At 39.7% G+C, this 22411-nt stretch overlaps 2 protein-coding genes across 3 annotated transcripts; one reads left to right on the top strand and one right to left on the bottom strand.

Annotated features, from left to right (window-relative positions):
- Positions 1 to 1939: 1939 nt before the first annotated feature.
- cdc37l1 (cell division cycle 37-like 1) lies at positions 1940 to 11816 on the top strand. The gene is made up of 7 exons (XM_029444008.1): positions 1940 to 2300; positions 4825 to 5124; positions 5280 to 5373; positions 7338 to 7453; positions 7692 to 7814; positions 8724 to 8897; positions 10105 to 11816. The coding sequence occupies exons 1-7, from the start codon at positions 2196 to 2198 to the stop codon at positions 10219 to 10221; spliced, it is 1029 nt and encodes a 342-aa protein (XP_029299868.1). The 5' UTR covers positions 1940 to 2195; the 3' UTR covers positions 10222 to 11816.
- Positions 11817 to 13729: 1913 nt separating this feature from the next.
- Positions 13730 to 21548, bottom strand: ak3 (adenylate kinase 3). Of its 2 annotated transcripts, XM_029444528.1 has the most exons (6): positions 21478 to 21548; positions 20588 to 21251; positions 18401 to 18520; positions 18009 to 18181; positions 15702 to 15820; positions 13730 to 14869 (listed from the first exon to the last, which is right to left on the bottom strand). In XM_029444528.1, exons 2-6 carry the CDS (start codon positions 20733 to 20735, stop codon positions 14758 to 14760), a joined length of 672 nt encoding a protein of 223 aa, XP_029300388.1. In that variant the 5' UTR covers positions 20736 to 21251; positions 21478 to 21548; the 3' UTR covers positions 13730 to 14757. The 2 variants fall into 2 exon arrangements, with proteins under 2 accessions (XP_029300388.1, XP_029300389.1); XM_029444529.1 differs by lacking the exon at positions 21478 to 21548 and having other exon boundaries at positions 20588 to 21301.
- Positions 21549 to 22411: the final 863 nt, after the last annotated feature.

Raw genomic sequence — 22411 nt, 5'->3', positions numbered from 1 at the left:
CACAGCATACACCTTGGGTGATCAGCCTGTCTTTGCAAAGTTTTCTACACTTGAGGTTATCGCTTCCTCTCTCTCTTCATGGGAACTTGCTCACAATTTTTCCTCTCTCTCTCTCTCTCTCTCTCTTCTACTGAAAAGCAAACTGAAGTGTGTCAACACGGCCTCTCAGTGCGTGTGTGTGTGTGTGTGTGTGTGTGTGTGTGTGTGTGTGTGTGTGTGCGTGTTGAGAACAAGAGAAGTATGCGCTTTTGGTTGTGTGCGTGCATGTGTGCGTGTGCGTGTGCGTGTGTGTGTGTGTGTGTGTGTGTGTGTGTGTGTGTGTGGTAGCACCAGGTGATATGGCCTGGTACGGAAGGTCACTGCTGTGATGTCACTTCCCCTTCCTCTGCGGATATTCCCAGCATTCTCCTGCCAGCAGCCGGGAACTCTGGGAACTAAGAGCAGGAAGCCTGGCTCCTTCACAGGAGAGAGAGAGAGAGAGAGAGAGAGAGAGAGAGAGAGAGAGAGAGAGAGAGAGAGAGAGAGAGAGAGAGAGAGAGAGAGAGAGAGAGAGAGAATCTCCCAATTAATGGTGCAACTTTCTTCACTTATATTCCCTTTATGCTATTTCAATATTTAAATCCTGTTTATTTGGCTTTTTTTCTGTGTTCAACTAGTTTGTTTGTACTGATTCATATAAGTAGGTCTAATTGATGTTCAATACACTACTAAATACACTATGGATACATTGATCCTTCTTAGGAGATGTTATTCTGTTTTGGACAGGAATCCATACTTGAATTGTACAGCATTGAGTTTGTCACAGTACTTATTTTCTATCTGTTTTAAATAACATTTCTTTAAAAAATTGCAGCATTGAAAAAATCATTTTCTGTATTAAAAAAACAACAACAAAACATATGCAGCGAGGTTAGAGGATGGTGTTATTGTGTACCTTTGTGTCTTTTAAATGTACGTGTGTGCTGCATTTGAGATTGTGTGACATACATGTGGATCTTCTGTAAATAGAGTAATATCGCCCCCTCGTGGCTATTTCTACTCAATGAAAAACAGTAGGCGTGTAGATGACAAAACCCCATAAAAATACTTGTGTTTTGCTGAGATTTTTGCTTTATTTCTTCGTTGTTTATAAATATAACTAATAATAATATTTGCAAAAATATTTAGTTCTTTATATTGGACATATGATGACCAAAAATGTAATTCACAGAGTTATGTACAGTATGTTATCATATATGATGATGTTGGACCTCCTATGAAACGGTTTCAAAACTTCAATAATATAAATCCAAATAGACTTATTTTGGGGTTTGGGAAAGGGCAGTGTTGTGTAAAAAGTACTGTCAACACCAATCACATAAGATATAGAGCATATGAAAGTACACTATATATGCTTTAGATCCAATATATCTCACTATTTATCCACTATATCTAACCGTGTTTTACAGCAAACAGTAATGCAACATAGACACAACCTTATTATATCTTATTATATTATATATATATTGTTGTGCGAGAACTAGCACTGTACTGCAAATCACTGAAGTACTCTATACTTCTTCTCTACTACATTTTAGAGGAAAATACAATACCCTTTACTCCACTACATCTTTTTTGACGGCTGTACTTGCTAGTTAATTTGCCGATTCAAATTATTAATACAAAATATAATCGTTTATGAATGATGGTGTATTATTATTGAAGATACTCAGCAGTATATAAAGTAGATTATCTCCACCTTTATTAGCTGCAACAATAAATCTAATAATATACATTTTATTTGTATTTAAATGAGCCCAGTTATGCACAATCAGTACTTCTACTTTCGATTATTTAACTAACCAGAGTAAGGTAAAAAAAAAGAGTTGTAAATTGAGACCGTGTCATGTGGTCAAAGTTGTTTAGCACGTGTTCTGCACGTCACCTCTATAAAGACGCAGCAGCCTGGGTTAGTTGGAGCAGCTACTGACTGTTGTTGTTGTAGCTAACGGTGTACTTACAGGAGCTTAACTACCCGTCGCGGTACATAATATCCCCCCGTCGGCTCTGCTGACTCTTCAGATGAGCGTTTAGATCATATATAACTCTGGCAGTCAGTTGACAGCAAAGAGCAACACTGTTTGTGCTTCTTCAGCACAGCTAGCATTAGCTAGCGGAGCCCGCAGCAGTGCTAGCCAGCTAGTTGCGTAGCAGCGATGGAGTGGCTGGGTAACGGCGCTTCAGTTTACCACGATGAAGAGTCGAGCAGTGACCCAGCCTCAACAGCTAAGGGCTTCAGCGGAGTTTATCCTCACCAGCAGGTAATAAACTCGTGCTAGAGGACGGAAGAAGATGTACCTTATATGAAATCGCAGAGGTAACCTAACGGTATTAAAAGCATGATCACTAGCTTAACCTGTTAAGGGATCAGTGAAGGGAGTTCATGCCAACTTCCATTGCTTGACAACAACGTGTGTGCTTGTGTCTGTTTTTCAATAATGTTGCATGTATTCAGTTGCCCAGTTCCTACATTGTTAGTCATTATCTTATCAGCTAGCGTGCTATCACATTTAGCCAACAGCTCTCACACCAGTGTCCAGGCTGCATGCCAGAGTGAACGCTGACCTCATGCAAACCCAGAGTTGCGCTAGGTATATAGCATGCTATCTATACTCTACTTTAACGCGTGGTTATAGCAAACAGATCACCTGCTGTGCCATCGTCCTGTCAGGATATTTCTGAAATCAGCGCCAGAAAGAGATCATCCATGTGTGGGATGGTGAGATTAATAAAGATGCCACAACAACACGTGAAGCACCAGCTCACTTTCCTAATTATCCCCCCATGTCCTCGATATTCTCAGACACTAACAGCTGTGTGTGGTGTCTGTTGTTGACTAGAAAAGGCATTAGGCTGTTTTGGTAGCATGAACAAAATGGAAATGATTCTTATTTTTAGACCTCTGGCCCCACCCTATACCAAATACAGCATGGTTGTGGTGGAAAGCTCAAAAGCCAATGGCTTACATTCCGTGTGTGATTCAGAGAGAGCATTCTTTGGAAAAATATGTAGTTGGACTATATGGACAACTTGTAGTCAAGACTCCTGGAAATAAGAGTATGAGGAGGATGTTGTTAATGTTACATTACATTTAATTTAGCTGACGCTTTTATCTAAACTTACAATAAGTGCAAACAATCATAAAGATACAGCAAGAATCTTCCAAGTACATTAGCTCCAAATAGGTGAAGTCATTTTAAGTGTGGTACAATAGCTTCAATAAGCCAAACTAATGTAAGTGCTACATACAGAAACTATTGAATAAAAACTCAACCATTAGCTTCAAATAAGCCAAACTAAATCAAGTGCTACATTTTTTTCTTTCTTTGCCAAGGTTCAGTTGAAACAGATGGGTTTTCAGTCTGCGACGGAAGGTGTGAAGACTTTCTGCTGACATGATGTCAATGGGGAGCTCGTTACACCATTTTAAAGCCAGGCTAGCAAGTGGGTTTTATTTGAGTGGCATCTGGGTCCCACTCGCAGTGAAGGAATAGCGAGCCGATTGGCCGATGCAGAGCGAAGTGAGAGAGCTGGGGTGTATGGTTTGTCCATGGCCTGGATGTAGGAAGGGACTGATCCGTTCACAGCACGGTAGGCCAGTAACAGAATCTTGAAGCAGTTTCGGACAGCAACTGGTAACCAGTGAAGGGAGCGGTGTAGTGTGGGAGAATTTTGGGAGGTTAAAGACCAGTCGGGCTGCTGCATTCTGGATGAGCAGTAGAGGTCGGATGGCACATGTAGGTAGTCCAGCCAGGAGGATGTTGCAGTAGTCAAGGCGTGAGATGACAAGTGCCAGGACTAGAACCTGCGGTGCCTTCTGGATCAGTAGGGGACAATCCTGATATTGTAAAGTGTGTATCTGCAGGAGCGGGCTGTTGCAGCGATGCTGGCATTGAAGGACAGTTGGTCGTCCAGTGTCACATCCAGATTCCTTGCAGTCAAGGAAAAGCAGTTTGGTCTTGAGTTTCAGCGTTTGAGAGATGTCAGCCAGACGAGCAGAGATTTGTTCCTCCACCTGGGTTTCTGACCTGGGAAAAGACAGAATCAGATGAGTGTCATCTGTGTAGCTGTGGTAGGAGAAGCCATGAGAGTGAGTGACAGAGCCAAGTGAGTTGGTGTACAGAGAAAAGAGAACAGTGGTGAGTCGAAGGCGTCCGACAGAGATCCTCTCCAAGTTACCCTGTAGGTGTGGTCTTTGAGGTAGGATTAGAGCAGAGGGAGTAGGAGGACACTACCACAGGATTCTTGTTTATGCAGAACGTGTAAAAGTTTATTTACTTTTGTTTTAGATGTGCACACTTTCCTCTTATGTTTGTAAAGCTTAGTACCTTTTTGTCCCCGTTGCAAAGGGCAGAGCATCTACTAGTTCTCAGGCAGAGCAGTGCTAACTTTTGATTAGTCTAGATTTGAACTCTAAGGGCTTTTACCATCTGGGCCCTGTGAAAATCTAGGTTAGCTAATTTACCTCCGGTTGGGGGGGAAATTGAAAGTAGCAAGTGAAATTTTGAGGTGTAAAAAAACATTTAATTGTTCACTTGATGCTGTGTACCTACATATGACTAATAAAACAGAAACTTACCAACACTGAGTACACAGATAGGAAATATAAATTCCCTCATTTTGACACACCATGCCTGTTGTATGTAATGTGCTGTATAAATAAACCTGACTTGACTACAAAGCACAAAGTGTACGCAATAAATGTGTATGTTATTAGGATTATGAGTCCGACAGTATAATCCCTTTCACTCAGAGCCCTAATCTAGTTTTCTTCCATTCCATCAGTCGCCATCGTCGCACATTTGTGATTGTGCCATGGCGTCACTGTGCCAGGGCCAGCAGCGCTGTGTGAAGGCCTCCATCGTCTCCAGCTGGCGACTGGCCGAGGCCCAGGATCAACTCTGCTCTCTGGGCGTCCACAGCTCCGAGTCCCTGGAGCAGGAACGTGCTCGGACTCTGGCCTGCCCGACCGAACTCACGCACACTGAGGAGGAGTGGCGGCGCAAGGAGAGCATGCTGGGAGGTCATGAACCCAGCCGCAGTCCTGTTCTCGGAGCCGTCAGAAGTTGGGATGTTTTTGATAAGGTGAAGAGTTTGGATTTATTTATTTTTTACGTTTGATACTGTGACCCATAAAGCTCACGTGTAAAATGAATAGCAAACAAAATCCTCACTAGAATCTGTAACATGGTAATGACAATTTAATAATATCAACAGTCAATGTCTTTCCTCTCTTCCAGAGTATCATCAACGTCCAAAATCAACCTGCAGAAATGGATCAGGAAAAGTGCAAGACGTTTCTCCAAAAGTATGACCAAGAGCTCAGGCATTTTGGTAAGTGAGATTCCAAATCTGAAGTTTCTTATATGAATGGTCTTGCCTTCAAACTAATGGTAAAAAAAAGGTAAGGTCTAGTATTTAGTTCAATAAAATGTCATCATATAGATCAGGGGTCACCAACAGGCGGACTGCGACTCAGACGCTGACCTATCCGGACCTATAATCAATAAATTATTAAGGGATTTTCTATTTTAACCGGCGCAGCGTTTCTTGTTTTTACAGCACTGGTTTAGCGGTTCAGGAAAGTCACAGACCAATTGCATGCGAGTTAAGCCATCCCACGTGATGCTACGCAGCCAATCAAATCTGTGCATTCCAGGTGGCAAACAGACAGATGAGAGGCGAGAGACAGACGGAAAGCGATTAGACGAGTGAGCGGCAGACAGGGAGAGAAAAATAACTACTCATGGCGCTCTCCAAGAAGAGAAAAGTCAACAGAGCTTTCAACCCAGAATGGACTCATTCATGTTCATCCTTCCCACTGGGAGCACAACACCAGCGTCTCATATGCTCAGAGACCGTGGTGCTCATTAACAGTGGTGATGTGAAACGCCACTATGAGGCAAAGCACAACATTTTTGACCAAACAAACTCACTCAAGTCTGAACTGAGGGCACAGAAAATAAGCACTCAGAGCCCAATATGATTTTGATTTGTATTTGTGACAAAATAAAGCAAATAGGCCACCTGTCAGCATCATCAGCCACAGAGAACAGTTTAACCCAGGATGAGCTAGCTTGGGTTAAACTGTTCAATTGTTAAGATGTGTTGAGACTGATTTATTCTAACATTGGTTCAGAGTTAAATCAGGATGTGAAACAATTAAAGAAAAAGGGAAACTCAAGCTGCTGCTACACTTTATTTTATTTTTCTACGATTTAAGCACTTTATTATAAGATGCACAATTTTTCAGAAGCTATTTTATTTATTTTCTCAATTTTATTTTTAAATGCAGCCCGAGAAGAACATTATACATATCTACAGTAATATATATCTGTATAGTTCAATGTTAAGTGACAATAAATATTGTTTTAAATGTTTTTAAGTTGTACTTTCTTTATTAGATTTGACAGTCAGTTGATGACGTGCAGACGTTGATACAGCTACTAGGCTCCTTCAATATATCTCACACTAATTCATAACGCAAGTTAGACGTTATGATGCTCCGGACCTTTGCTCGCGGAAACTTTCTCTAACTGGACCTCTTAGAATTTTATACCCCTGCTGTAGATGTTATAATCTGTACTGACTGATTCAAGTGTTGCGTGTTGGAGATGAGGGTTCTGTCATGACATTATGGGTCTACGGAAGGTAACAGACAGCCACAGGCAACATGGGTGAGGTCATGGAAGGACACTGGGACTTGACAATTGTGTCCCATTTTGTTTTGATCCAGTTTATATTTATGCATTGCCTTTTTTTTATACATTATTGTATTTCAACTCGCCCTTTTTTTTGATATTGCTGGTCTGTGCATGTATGTTTGTAGAGGTTTGTTTGTACTGTACAATATCACTAAAAGACAATAAATACAGATAATTTGAAACTTTTTGACATTATTCAGCTTGTTTCGTAAGGACTGTTGCAGGTTTACGCAGGACTTCTTCTTCAGCTTCACTGGAAGAGATCATATTTAGTTTTGTATACTTGAATGATTAAGTTTTATGCAGGAATATTATCATTTAACACATTACAACCGACTGTTGGTAGAAGAAGGCAAGTCACCTGTTTTCCAACAATTCCCTGTAGTTATTAGTTGTGCAGAAGAGTACATGTCACAGTCTGTACTGTCAACTTTTTCTTTTTATAGATGAAAGGTAAAAAGATTAACTCGACTGTGTGAGGTGATGCAAAACTCTCATACTCTTGGTTGCTGTAAATGTCTAACGTAACAACCCTTTTTCTTTGGTCTTCAGAAAATATGAACTGATTTTGACCGCTTTTTCTCCATCTGTCAGGTATGTTGCGGAGATGGGACGACAGTCAGCGGTTCCTCGCAGACATGCCTCAGATCATCTGTGAGGAAACGGCCAACTACTTAATTCTGTGGTGCATTAGACTACAGCAAGAAGGGGTAATGTACTGAAACCAGAAGCAGTGTAAACATGGAACCATGTACCTGAGCATGTGCACTGACATCTGCAGACATTGAAAACACATTTGCTGGGTAGTTTAAGCATAGACTGCAATAGGCCTTTTTCACAGCTGTGTAATCAGAGATTTGAACTTGTCATAATAGGAAAAATAAATTAAACAAAATGTGTAGTACAAACATTTTAAACATGACTTTAAAATTGGGATTTGTCCTGCAGAAAGAAGCACTGATGGAGCAGGTGGCGCACCAAGCTGTAGTTATGCGATTCATCCTGGAGATGGCCTCGAACTCTCAGCAGGATCCTCGAGGCTGCTTCAGACAGTTCTTCCACAAAGCCAAAGTAAGACACAAACATGATCGGATTTAAAACCCTCTGAACCACACAACCCGCCGGTGGGTTTGAAAGGCCATTTTTCATAGCCAGAAACTAAAAAGAAATTAGCGTCAGGTTTTAGGTTCAGCTTTTTAAATTTCTGGCGGTCCTTGACAGAATCCTGTATGATGAACGCTTCTGTCAGGAATTGGAACCAAATCTAAGCTTAAAAATACTGTTCCCTCAAAATCACTTCATTCTACATGTGTCGTTAAATGTTTTGCCAGAAATAAACAGTTTGCACTAACCACATCCTGTGAAACGACTGTGCGCTCCTCAGCGCAACTGGGAAGCCATGATTGGATCCGCTGAGACCAACAGTCACGTGACAAAAACTCAGGGAAACGTCGACTGAACTGCAGTCTGTTTACAGGATGAAAAAATGTAAATAGTTCACCATGTATAATATGTGGAGCCCCTATTCTTTTCATTATTGGTGACACTTGTGGGCATTTGGATTTTTTTTTTCTAAATATAGATTCAATTCTTATCCAAATTTTGTAAAATGGAAATTAAATAAGATAAAGATAAAATTCAACTTGCGTAAAAAAAGAAATAAGATGATTTATTTTTTAATGACATTATGACCGTGTTATACAGATGGATAGATGGATACTTTATTGATCCCGAGGGAAATTTAAGCATCCAGTAGCTTAAAAGACATATGACATTTCTCCTTTACTTCTAGCCATGATTGTGCTGTTTCCGTAGAGGAGCAGGACTTGTATATTGCAGTGAAAAACGAGGCCACAGTGAATCAAATGTGACCGCAGCAAAAAACAAAAACGTCCTGAAGCTGCAAAGTGTGTGTGTGTGTGTGTGTGAAAGCTATGTTGCGACGTGTTTTCCTAATATTGTTGCCTTGGTTCTCTGTAGGAAGGACAGGACGTCTACTTAGAAGTCTTCCATACAGAGCTTGAGGCCTTCAAACACAGAGTGAAAGAATCCACAGTGAAGTCTAGAGGTGAAGCACTCCACAACGTCGAACAACCGAAAACTGGCACAAACTGCAGACTCGATCCCAAAGAAGCCCTGGACTGTTTACCTCTAGTAAGTGCTTTTCATAGGCTGCGGTTACTGCCCACAGCTGACAGATGGCACCACTGAGCCATTGTATGTTCACTCTGTTCTATTTAGCTGACTCGCTGGTAGTGTGACGTCCCAAGCTAAAACACTTGATAACCTAGTAGTAGTGCAAAAGGGAATATAATTGAATTTGTCCGGCATCAAGAAGTCCAATGCAGCGTATTCTTGAAGCAGTTTTACAGCACCACAGCGTCTCTTTATCTGTCATAATAAAATCTTGTCTCATTACGTCACTCACTAGAAAATCAAGTCAAAATCTCACCTGAACATTTGGAGTTGAATAAGTTTAAGACTTCAGGAGGCTGCTCTGCATGCAGGTATTAAGTCTGCTGTGCACTGTATGCAAAAATAGCTGGAGATGGATTAACCTACGTAATAAAGTAATTTATGTATTACATGGTTAAATTAATTCACATGTCAATATGTTTGCATCCGCAGAAAATCCCCAATCAGATCAATATTTTTTACTAGCTTCAGATCAGTGGAGCTTTACCTACAATGTGAGAAAATGGTCACACTGGACCTCTTGGTTGTAACAACAGAAATGTTTTGTTTATTTCAATATTCTAGTGTAGATGCTAAATTACATATTCCACATGCTTTTCTACTAAACCTGGATCTTTTTAATTTAAAAGCCTTTATTTTATTTAAAAAAAATTATCGAGCGTGAATGAGGCCTCCTCCCCTCTGTTGGCCCCGCAGCTTGAGTACTGCCAAAACTTCTACTCGGGAGGGGGGAAAAAAGAAAAAGGCATCCTCAGGAAAGATGGCTACCCAGGAATGTGATCGAGCCTGTTGGAAATGAATCTTGGCTTTTGGAATAGTTTTCTTTTATCTCTTTGCCTCAGTTTGAGGAGAATACACGCACGAGAAGCTGCTGTTTTTTTATATATAAAAAAGAAAGACATGTTTTAGTTCATGTTAAAAAATCTCTACAGATTGGAACATTTCAACATTCTAGCTTCATCTCAGATTAAGGCGTACAAATGTTAAAGAGGCAGAGTGCAGTTACATAACCCTTATAATCCTCTAACTAGGCAACAGTAGTTTCTCTCCAGCTCCCTTTAAACCAAATTTTGATTTGAGCACGACAACCCTCGCCTGTAAATGTATTTTAATAGTCAATTGACCCCCCCCCTCCCCCCCCCCTGTCTTCCTCTCCCTCCACTAGGTGTCAGAGTATCCCCTGAAGCGTTGTTTAGATGCTGGACTGTGGACAAGCACAGGGAGGTGGACAAAGGACGACGCTACAGAAACAGACGATATACGCATGATGGAGACCTCCTAGGGATTGTAGGGTCGGCCCCGGCTTGTCCTCCCATCTCCACCGTCTCCGCTTATAGGAACAACCTGAGTTTTAAAGCCGCCTTTACTCAGCAGGCTAGGCTGAATAACAGCAGTGCAGAGCAGGAATAAAAGGAGACATGATCAGTCTTTTATGCTGCAGGTAATAATGTTTTGCCGATGACCAACGTTCCTCAGTGTTACGCCACTGTGGCTGGCCTCTGGCGAGTTCCTGCAGTGTGTCATGACGGCTAAATGCACATGGTGTGCCATAATCCTGGTTTTACAGATGGAGTTGTGATATCCGTCAAGCTGGTTCCTTTTTATTTCTCCGGAAAAAGAGAAACCTCCTTACATGGAAGCAAAACAAAATAACTCATTTAAATCCAGACAATACAAAGAATACTAAAACTAAGTCTTTATGTACCAAATCCAATGTCTGAATTAGGACTTTTAGGAATGTTGTTATAGCTGCTTAAAATGAATCGTGAGAAGCATGCCAACGAGACTAGACGGTCTGCTTAAACATTTATTAAGGCAAAGTGTCTTAAAGCAACATGTAAAACTACCTGATCATGTATCAGAATACAGTAGCTACTGTAAAATCCAGAGAAGGCGGTCGTTCTGCAGTTATGTATCGTGCATGATACAGTTTACCCGTGGTGTTGTGTCTGGAATGAAAGAGAAATGTCTTTACTGGCGACTTTCAGACTGGTCTTAATATTTGGTAAAGGCATTCATGGCATCAGATGTTTTTATTATTGTTTCATTGGTTTACTAAAAGCTAACCTGCTAGCTGTATGCTAATGAGCAAAGAGCAGTTTTCTGTTTTAATGGCGTATGGTCTGAATCTGTAACAAATGCAGAGAACAAGAGTGCTCCAGTTGTGCGTACTTAGATTTGGGTTTTCTCCAGCGACTTGTTAGACTAGAATTAAATTACAATGTGGGAGTAAAAAGGTTGGTTTAAAAGGTCGGCTTCACCCTGCAGGCCTTGGCTCTTACAGAGCTCAGACTCACAACTCATCTGCATGTATGGAGTTGGAATAAAACCACAGGTCTCTCGGAGTCATTATCAGGAGAGCGTAAATAATGCAATGGCTGGCTGGGCAGTTGGCTGCAGAGTTGTCTAAAATGAGCAGACAACAGGGAGGCTTCAAGATTGTATGTTTTTTGAGTTTTAAATCATTACCTGATTGTTGCCATTTCATGTTGTGACAGAAAGGCCATTGAGAGCTGCCTCTCTTGCTTGAAGTACGACAAGAGATTGATGATTGATTGGTTATCTTTGCACGCTATAGCTTCAAGAGTGGAACAGTTGTCATTTATGCAGAAAGACGACGCAAGTGGGTCATAAATAAGGTTTTCTGGGGTGGGGGGGGGGTAGTAGAGTATTCTTAGTATTGTCTGGAGAGGTGTGTAAGTAATCAGACTACCTCCTTTAAATCTGCCATTAACATGCATCTTCTCCTGATATACACAATGCCTACAACATCACTTTGTTTTGATGATTATGTGAGACCTATACCAACTCAGCATTTATTACAAAACACTCAGATGTTGATGCATTTTAGAGGGACGAAGTCGGCCCAAATATATGAAGATATTTATATATATATATATATATATATATATATATAATATATATATATTATATATATATATATATATATATATATATATATATATATATATATAGATATATATATATATATATATATATATATATATATATATATATTTATATATATTTATATATATATAAATATATATATATATATATATATATATATATATATATATATATAATATAAATATATATATTTATATATATTTATATATATATAAATATATATATATATATATATATATATATATATATTATATCTAATATAATAAATTTAATCAAATCATATCATGCATTTACATAATCAAATTCAACTGGCACACAGGCGACAGGCCAGAGTAAAACGAGCTTACATTTTCTCTACCAGATTTCCATCTGTACCCAGCATTCTGAAACGAAATTTCCTTTTATACAAATGCTCTGCGCCGACTGCAGTCTGTCTGTTAAAGTTCACGGTTCATGGATCTACACCTAAGCTGGAGCTGAAGGCACCGGTGTTGAGTGGGGGGGAGGGCGGGCAGGGCTGAGCTTTCCACAAAGAGACTTTAGCTGTATGTTTGTATGCAGAAAGGAACTCTGCATCTGAATGTGTCCTGCACTTTATATTTGTCTGCCGTTTAAGAAAAAAGAAAAAAAAGAGGTCGAGGTGGAGTGACTTTAGTATTCTTCCTCATACCGTATTTTCATTTGGTCCGTTTTTTGTTCTGTGTTCCCCGTCATCCAGAATTTAAACAGAAATTCTGTAAATGTTTTTATTTTACAAGCCTGCTTTAGATGAGCTTGTGTTTTGAATTGTCTAGCTTTTTTGTCTTGAGTTTTGTATTCTATTTGTTTTGCTTTTTTGTTGGTGTTCAGGGAAGCTTTTGCCAGATTTATCAGGCTTCCAAGTTACTGTCCCCTTGATGATCTTTATTCAACAAGACAGCCAAAATCAATGGGAAAATATGCTGAGCGACACAATCGGTAAGATTTGAACTGTTGAATTAAAGTACAATACATGTCTTTATGACTTAAAGCTGCTGTGTGATGCATTGTTTGCTTCTGCAGTGCGCCGGTGTTTCACTATTCCTTTCACAGATTCACGTCTGCTCTGCACATATAGGAAGTATCATAATAACTAAACATAAACAGAGGTATTGTAAGCCGTGAAGCTAAAACAATGTGCTGTAGTGGTCCTAAATGTATTTCGTTTTTCTTTTTTTTGTCAGTGACTTATCAACTATGCAATATAATTGTATGGCTTAAGCTGTTGTACTGAACCTGTGGCCACTCTCCATGGTGTCTCAACGTCCTAAATTATTTAAAGATTGGCACACAATTTGTGATTGTAAGACAGAGTATAAGAATTACTGTTGCTAAGTTATGAGCTTTAGGAAAGTTTTAAAGATTATAAATAAATTAGAAAATATAATTTAAGATTTGGATTTTCTTGCCATTGTTAACTCTAATATTAAACAAAGAAGTGCTAAGTGTTTGTATCTGGTTGTCAACTGCTACAGTTCTTTGTTAAGTTGGATAAACTTATAAAATGTTGTTGGAGACAAGTTTGAAAATGAAAGAATTGAGGGCTTCTGTAGATCACTCCTCATCTCTTCTTGGAGCCACCACTAGCATAATGCACCCAGAGCCATGTACAATGATCGTTAGTTGCATTGTGGGTAATGTAGGCGCCAATAAAGAAAAAGACATGTTTCTTCTGCGTCAATTTTGATACTTTCATTTTTGGATGTGTTGGAAAGCGGTGCTGAATATGTGGAGCAGGATACTTCTTACTGTTGAATTAAAACAATGACTGGGAAATGTTCCAGTTATTCTGCTGTACAATAATATTCTACATTCAGTAACTTAAGTGAATTGATTCATAACAAATACTCATGACACAGTTGTAGGTTGTCTATGAAGAGATGTGCTTTTTATCATATTCAAGTGTTAAAGAAATACACAGTACAATTCAGGACGCGTTCACCGCATACATTAGGCTACAGTACATTTACAAGGCAAGTTAACATTTCTGTGGATTCATAATACTTGAGTGCAAAAAACACAACATTTAATGCTGTGATATCCTCGAACAAGATGGTAGCCCTGTACAAACCTTTAAGTTAATACATTTTTCAAATTTGTTTACAGCCACAAGTCACATTAAATGGCAAATATCTTAACTGCATATATTTAAGACTTGGTCATAAAGAGGAATGCCTGGTGAAAATGGAAACAATATAGCGTGTTTAAGACTTAAGGTGGTTAAAAGCAACTGTTACACGATGGTTTCAGTTTTAAAACATTCTTTTCAATATAATTGTGGTTTAAACTTTATTCAATCTGGTCCATAATCAAAAGGTATTTACACACTAGTCACTGAGCTATCTGTTACATTTTCAAAAGCAGCAAGAGGCACTTGAATGCAAAAGAGCATGTACAGTTATTTATTGAACATGGCACACTTCCCGTAATTATTATGCATAACAAAACAGTCCCAATAAGGCAGTTATGCTTTCAAAGGATTACTTGAGACGGGAGCAAAAAGTCTTATTTAGCTCTTAATATCTTGTAAATGTACCTTGAACATAACCTTGCTTTTCTATTCAGTGAAGTCTCCTGGCTTTATAAAGGCACATTTTTAAATAAAGAGACCATCTTCAAATTCTAACAGCTGACGTTTGAAGGATTTTATGCAAACATCCTCAGAGTTTCTCCAACTAATGTCAGCAAAATTGTGGAAACGGTGCAAAAGTGGAGTTTTTTTTTTTCCAACAACATCTGTAGTCTTTCTATCGCTAGCTTACATTTTTTGACATTCAGAATATATATTGGTACACAAATGTCTCTCCTCGTTTCACAGAAAGTGGCACCTGATTGGACGATGCGTATAGAGTGAACTTTAACCCTTCTCGCGCCTTTCTGTTCAGGCTTTCTATGCAACTTTCTGTTTGATGGAGAAGAGTTTCCTGTGGAGGAAAGCCTCGACATGCGGCCAGATCTTGTTGGTTTCTGTCCCAGAAAAGATCTCTAGCACACCTTTACTCCTGGAAGATCAAAGAAACACAGAAAATATGATTTGTTTTTGGTCACTATCTGAACTGTTATTGCAATATTACACAGCAAATAGAAAAATATGTGCATGATGTATTAATCTGGTTTTAATATGCAGAGAACTGACTACCTTTTTAAAGATTATTTTTTTACAGCAAATAGAGCAATCCAAGTACATTTTTTCATCCTTTTAAGTGAACACTGTCTTCTATTCCCAGCCTATCTTTCTGTACTTCCTTCAAATGATGAACAGCCTCTGAAACATTGTGGTACAAATAAGTGGGACACTGAAGAGCATCCCTGTGCTTTGAGGGAACAGTAATATGTTTTCCTGCCTAAGTAGTCCAGAAATAGAAATTAGGATGCATGTACAAACTGGGTCCTCACAAATCTAGTAATTGTACTTTTGCCTGGGTTTTATTAATTCTGGTAAATCTTAAAGATAAGAAAACAAGTTTACTTTGGGATTTAAAAATAATAAAAATGTGTATCCATTTAATAAGAGGAAAACAGGTGTTTGCACTTATAAGCCTGGACGCTTAGAATATGGTTCTTAAGCAATTGTTGTCAGTCATGTGAGGAATGTGTCGGAAGGAGGCCTGAGGTCAAAATTCAGTAGCATTTGGGTTGTAGCCTTTCACCTATATTAAGGCATTTATGTGGAGTACACTTCAGTGACATTAACGCTGTAATGCAGTCAAACATCTGACCATTTGTCCTCTTTAAGTTCTCTGTGTATGGCTGCAAAATGAGTTGCTGTAATAAGCAAAGCCCGAATGTAAGCGACACATACGTAAGTAGGTTGAGGTGATTTATCTGTACTACCTGTAGTACTCTAAGACAGGCTCCGTCTGGTTTTCATAGGCCTTCAGTCTCTGTGTGACCGTCTCTGGTGTGTCATCTTCCCTCTGGACCAGAGGCTCCCCTGTGACATCATCCAAACCCTGGAGAAAACACACACAAACACACATATTGTTGCTGACTTAATTAACTACATCTGTACAGGGTACTTTTTAAATGCATGTTTTCTGCAAGAAGTGGATTTGTTCACTGTTTTCATACCTGCTGTCATACATGTTTACCAGGAAAGCATTTGAAAAACCTGCTGAGATAGAGTTGCATAAGAAATGCCTGAGGCACTATTGTAGTAGTCCACATACTGTAGGATGTGTCCACCCCGGACACAGCACAGGGTCTGAAATGTAAACACTGCTCAAGAAACATCGATGTAGGCTTTACTTATAAACCACCTGACCAAGAGGAGAGACCAGGCTGATAATAGGAGACGCTGAATAATGTTGAAAGACAATGTGAGATCTCCATGTTGCCAGTGTTTACATAACAAACACAAGCCAGAATAGCAGTTGGTCATTTCCCTGATATTAATCTCAAACCTAAACCGTAGCAGCTGTATCTTTTATATTCTAATGTTGACCAAAATCACAGGCCTGTTTCTCAACAGACATTTTGACTTATCACAAGAAGGAAAAAAGCACAGGTGTTGACAATAACGTGAGCGTTAACGTTGGCTCTGCTCTATTCCAGTGAGCCAGCATGCACAACACCAGGATCCTAAACCTGAAAGCAGCTAAATGGAATTAATCCACCTGTGACATGTTAAAATGTTGTGAAAGAGGTCTAGCTCTCACACACCACAGGGAGAAAGCTAACCGGCTGATGTTTACCAGGTAATGTTTGCCATATTCACTATCTTAGTTTAGCAGGCTAACAGTTCCTAATAAACACTTAACACAAAGCACAGCTCTGATGGGAATGTCATTAGTTTTGCAGCTGCAGGAATGAGTCCTAAAACCCAGGAAATGAGTTGCCACTTACGGTTCCCTCGTCTCAAAGTCAATGTTTTGTAGGTTTTTTTTTTAACCAGCCGCGACAGAAACTCTGGTATTGTTTTCACCTTGTAATTAGTGTGTGTGTAGTAGAGTGTGTGTGTGTGTGTGTGTGTGTCTGTGGACAGATTTTGTGACGTCTGAAGTCCGTGCAAGATGCAGTCACGATACTTTACAGGTGTGTAGCCTAGTTAAGATCTGAGAAACATGAATGGTTGAACAACATTTCATGGAAATCCATTCAATAGTGTTTAGACCAACCAACCAGCAGACCAATATGCCGTCCCAGGAGATGCCAGCATGACTCAAATTCAGCAGCACAGCAGCAGGTGCATTGAACTGACTTAATCAGAACAACTAGAAGGAAAAGTGAAGTTCTACGTATCTAAATATCTCGACGCTATCTCAAGGCAGTCTATATGGAAACACGGGCCACACAAGGTAGAGTCAGAGTAATGGTGTGAGGTACATTCTCATAGTATCAGTTTATAGTCTTGTATAATTTAGCAGATGTTGTTATGAAACATGCAAAGACAGTTCCAGGAATTTGAAGGTGTCTGCAGTTTACCCAGAGAGCGTGCACAGTCCCAGAAAGAGCACTTCTAGGTTGCTGGGGAACAGCATGATTGAGCTGTCCCAAAAAAGTCTGCATGAAATTAATGATTCACATTTGCAACATCTAATTTCATGCCTCAAATAAGATCAAAGCTAAATTCAGATCTCAGACCTCTAAGTGTTTTCACTATTCGTTTTTAAAGGCAGGTGAAAGCTGCTTAAAGAAAGGATTTTTTTAAACCCTTGACCTGATTTGTTTTATTCAACTGTGTGTGTCTGTTTCTGTCAAATGAGACTGAAGGCAATGATTAACTATAAATATGTTACTCCACCAGACTGTGCTGCAAATCTAGCCATGAATCATCCATCAGTCACATAAACAGGTGCTCAAAACTGTACTTTGTCAACTTTAACTGTGGATACATGTAAATATTATATATAATACCGATCAATTGAGCCAAAACATGAAAAACTAATGTAAAAGAAAACTGGGAAATGTGGATGTCAGATGCTGCTTTCTACATATTTGCCTGCACACGAGAGCGCTCTGTCTGTAGTCATGGAAACTGGATGCAGAAAGATTATGCTGATCAAAATAACCTCAATAAAGACACATGTTCAGTCAGAACGCTGGTTAAATAATGCTGTTGTCTGTGCCGTTTCTACACTCATAATATCTGTAAACCACTGAAACAGGGAAGGAGTGAGAGGTGAGAGAGGATGTATTTACAGCGACTTTAGGAGGGTTGAATTCTATGTTGTAGACTCTGCCGCTGGGAAAGTGAGTCCAGCGTGAAGTGAGCCTCTGTTTGATGGTCTGGAAAGGTACATTGAGGTTGATGACTGTATCCACACGGTAGTTGTCATCCAGAGCCTCGGCCTGGGACGCTGTACGAGGGAAACCTGGCAGAGAGGCAGAGGAAAGCAAGGCAAAAGGTACAGGGAAGAAAGGATGTAATAAATAACTATACAAGATGTGAGTTTAATAGTGTCAAAGAAAATCTTCCACTGAGGCCAGACAACTAAAAACATCCATACAAAGCACAAATATTAATTTAACTATGTTAATTAGATCAACTGTTTTTACTAGCAATTGTCTCTCAGCTGAAATAATGATCCTACCGTCGAGCAGCCAGCTGCTCTGGTCCATCGCTCTCAGGTCACTCAGGATGAGGCGAGACATGACGTCATCGGGTACCAGCTGACCCTGATCAATAGAGCACTTCATCAACAGACCGAGCTCTGACACACAAACAGGAAACAGAGAGAGAGGATGCTGTTCATTACAAAAAGAGTCTTTTTCCTTACAGCATTCTTTAATCTCGACTTTATAACTGCTAACCATAAGATTAACTCTATCTGCTGACCAAAAGCTGGGGCTGTCCTCGATTAAAGAAATTCTATTTCAACTAACAAACACTTTTGTCGACTAATGGATTAGTTGATTTTAAATCGACAGATCTGTAAAACTGAGTTTCTCCACAAAGAAATCGTGCAAAAGCACCACAACCCAAAAGCATCGATTGACAAAACTTTTCTCCACAAAAATATTAACTTATTCAAACTTATTATTTGTAATGTAAACACATTCTAGCCAGGCAGTATTAACACAGAACTGCATTTTAGATGTGAAAAAAGAACCAAAAAGGTTTTACAATATATAATATGTCATGCTAAATTACAGAGAAATGCATGCACAGCACATGTAGCATATTTGCATTTGATTTATCAGTGAAGCTTGTTCGTAGTTTTTGCATTGTGGGTTTAAATATCAAACTATAATAACATACAATCAAGCTGCACAAGCAAACATGTTTCTGCTGTAAAGCTACTTAGTGGAAAATGGGTTTTGGAGGTTAAGGCATGAGAGGTTGTTTTTACTATCACTTCCACTTTAATTGGTCGGAGTCCACCTGAAGAAAGGAACTTCCTGACAAGCCTTGCAGAAATGAGCTGAAATGTGCTCAAATACAAATGTGATGTAACCATATCAAAGAGCAAAGGATGAAACCGACGGTGAAATACATACAGCAAATAAGTAAGAATTTTACAAGGAAATAAAGTATTGATGAGTTGTTGTTTCCTCTGATAAAGCAAGTGATAAATGAAAATGGCACACTATATGTTTTGGGCCTGCATGCTGAACCCAGAACAAGGTGTTTAGAAAGAAAAGACGTTGTTGCATGATTACCAGTTTAGCGAGGAAGGTTGGCAAGTATAAGTGACAACTAAGGAGGGTTTTGTGATAAGTGTATTATCGGTGTGTTTAAAACGTTAGAGGTCATATGAAATGCTCACACCCAAACAGACATTTATAGTGTTCAGTATGAGAAAAGTGAGTGATAAGCAAGTGGAAGGTCACTAGTTCAGATACAAGGACTGTTTGGGGAGCTGGGAAAGTCAATAGGAAGAGCTGCTTTGACTGCCAGCTGCTACAGTGGAGCTGCCAACAATACAAGGATTTAGCTCAATTGAAGTGCTTAAAAACGCCTGCATGACAGCAGTATGAAAAATATAACAGAGGAGCAAATAGCATGCATAGATAGATGTCATTGCAGGAGACTCAAAGCCCCACATGAACCTTGCATTACTGCTGGTTTCTGTCATAGAGCTGTAAAAGCACTACTCTGCATCCGTAGTCCCTCCTCTCAAGGAACAAAGGTGCAACCTTCCTTATCTTTACACTCTCTTTATCTTAATCCAAGGTGATATTGAGGAGCAGGGGCCTCCAACCAAAGCTCAGGTAATCTTGAGTTCAAGTGTTTCCAGTAGAAACATAAAACAACCCGCTGTAACCTGCCAACCAGTTTGACCTTGGAGAGAACACAGACGCCTCTATTCAACCTCACATCAAGATAGGGAATCAAACTGGTTTAGGAGTGGTTCTTTTATTACAGCAGTCCAGAAAACAAACCTTAGTGGGGGGATTTTTCACTTCCTTTTGTGCTCTCCTTTGTGTGTAATACTCTACATATGTTTTTAAGTTGCAGCCTCTTGACTTATCAAAAACATGTTTACCTGTGCATACTTACTTTATCATGACGAATCATGATGATGATAACACAAAATAATCTTTATTTAAAGAGCACTTTTCTAAACCCAAGTTACAAAGTGCTTCAGATAGCAAAATTAAAACAAATAAATTAGAAATAATCATGATTAAAAGAAAACAGATAAAGCAATTTGGTGTAGAAAATCCAATATAGTGTAGAAAAAAATAAGAATATAAAAAGGAACCCAATTTAAAATAAATAAAAGAGAGCCATGTATACTGCCTGGGTGTATTTTTGAGATAGTAACATATCTTACCAGTTTTGGCGTTGACGTTAGCTCTCAAAATGTCCCCACTAGAAATGTGTTTCAGGCTAAAAGTTTTGGTAATGCGCGAGGACACGGTTCCTTTCCCCGACCCCGGAGGTCCCATAATGACAGCACGAAAAATCCTTTGGAGAACCATCTCCGGACGATTGTTTGTTCAAAACGAGTTTTTCCTTTTCTTTTTTAGAAACACTATAGATGCGTCCTTCACCTGAAACCCCGTGTCCGGATGTCTTAGCAGGTACTTCTTTCACAAGAAGTGCGTAACAAGCACTCTCGCTGGACCTTGACTTTATTTCCCTGCAGAAACGCAGGCAGGAGGAGGAAGAAGACGAAGATGAGAGCTGCCACCAACTCAGTGGCTGCGGGGGCAGATGAGGATCCACTCCCCCGACGAGTCGACGCACCACGAGCGAAATGAGCTTCTTTCTCCGGAGAGTTGACACATGTCCTCGCTCATGACACTGTTGACTGTTTCCCGGAGATGTATTTATTGTATAACACGGTTATATAATTATCTACAGAGGAGAATAAAGCTTTGTCGGCTGGGTTGCGGGGACTAATCCCTTCCTAGCCTCGATCCCCTCAGCGGCCAAACCTGCAGAGTGCAGGCAGGCTGGGCTGAACAACAATCTGCTCTCTCTCTGCTCAGCTTCTACAACAAAAGAGAGTTTAACAAATTATTTCAATACTGTTTGCAGACATTACTGATCTGAAACACACTTTAATAGTTCAGGAAACGATCTGGGCTAGATTTAAACATTGGGCTAGTCTGTGTATTAAAATCAGGTTTCAATGCACCTTCATTTGCTTCATGTTATGCCAGCAGTAGGCTTTGTAGCCTAGCCTACTAAACAAAATATAAAAGAGACAATCCTTACACATTTTGGTGGTAGCCCTTATGTTTACATTTTGATCACGTTTGTGCCTTCAAGACAAAAAATGGCTGTTGTTAAGCCACTCCTACAGTGTTTTAAGGAATGGTTATACGGCGCTATCTAGTGGTCAAACGAGGCGATGCACCCACACTACAGGCAAAAACCTTTTCTTTCATGCACGGCTCAATTTAGAGAGTTTGGGCTATTTTGCAATAGTACAAAGTTAATTATTCGTCATTTGGGGCCAAAATAATTTCAAATTTATCTTAAAGGAAAGAAATGTCCAAGGTGTATTTTAGTTTCCTTCAACAGGAATGCAATACACGGTTTAATACACTGTTACAGTATATCTCAAAAGTGAGTACACCCTTTAGATTTTTGCAAATATTCTGTTATATCCTTTCAGGGGATAACATTATCCTACTGAAACTTTGATATAACTTAAAGTAGTCAGTGTGCTGCTTGAATAACAGTATAGATTTATTGTCCTTTGAAAATTACTCAGTACACAGCTGTTAATGTCTAAACAGCTGGCAACAAAAGTGAGTACACCCCATAGTGAACATGTCTAAATTGTGCCCAAAGTGTCAATATTTTGTGTGACCACCATTGTTATCTAGCACTGCTTTAACCCTCCTGGGCATGGAATTCACCAGAGCTGCACAGGTTGCTTCTGGAATCTTCTTCCACTCCTCCACGACGACATCACGGAGCGCACGGATGTTGGACACCTTGCACTCCTCCACCTTCCTCTTGAGGATGCCCCACATGTGCTCAATTGGGTTTAGGTCTGGAGACATACTTGGCCAGTCCATCACCTTAACCTTCAGCTTCTTCAGCAAGGCCGTTGTCATCTTGGAGATGTGTTTAGGGTCATTATCATGTTGGAAAACTGCCCTACGGCCCAGTTTCCGAAGAGAGGGGATCATGCTCTGCT

The sequence above is a fragment of the Cottoperca gobio genome, chromosome 12 (genome assembly GCF_900634415.1).
Source record: "Cottoperca gobio chromosome 12, fCotGob3.1, whole genome shotgun sequence".
Lineage (NCBI taxonomy): Eukaryota > Metazoa > Chordata > Actinopteri > Perciformes > Bovichtidae > Cottoperca > Cottoperca gobio.
This window is presented reverse-complemented; position numbering and strand designations above follow the sequence as displayed.

Coding starts and splice junctions, on each gene's coding strand:
- cdc37l1 (XM_029444008.1), top strand. CDS start 2,196: ATGGAGTGGCTGGGTAACGGCGCTTCAGTTTACCACGATGAAGAGTCG. Junction 5,374..7,337: donor CCAAGAGCTCAGGCATTTTG/GTAAGTGAGATT, acceptor TCCATCTGTCAG/GTATGTTGCGGAGATGGGAC. Junction 7,815..8,723: donor AGTTCTTCCACAAAGCCAAA/GTAAGACACAAA, acceptor GGTTCTCTGTAG/GAAGGACAGGACGTCTACTT.
- ak3 (XM_029444528.1), bottom strand. CDS start 20,735: ATGGTTCTCCAAAGGATTTTTCGTGCTGTCATTATGGGACCTCCGGGG. Junction 18,521..20,587: donor TAACGTCAACGCCAAAACTG/GTAAGATATGTT, acceptor TTTGTGTGTCAG/AGCTCGGTCTGTTGATGAAG. Junction 15,821..18,008: donor TCAACCCTCCTAAAGTCGCT/GTAAATACATCC, acceptor TGTTTTCTCCAG/GGTTTGGATGATGTCACAGG.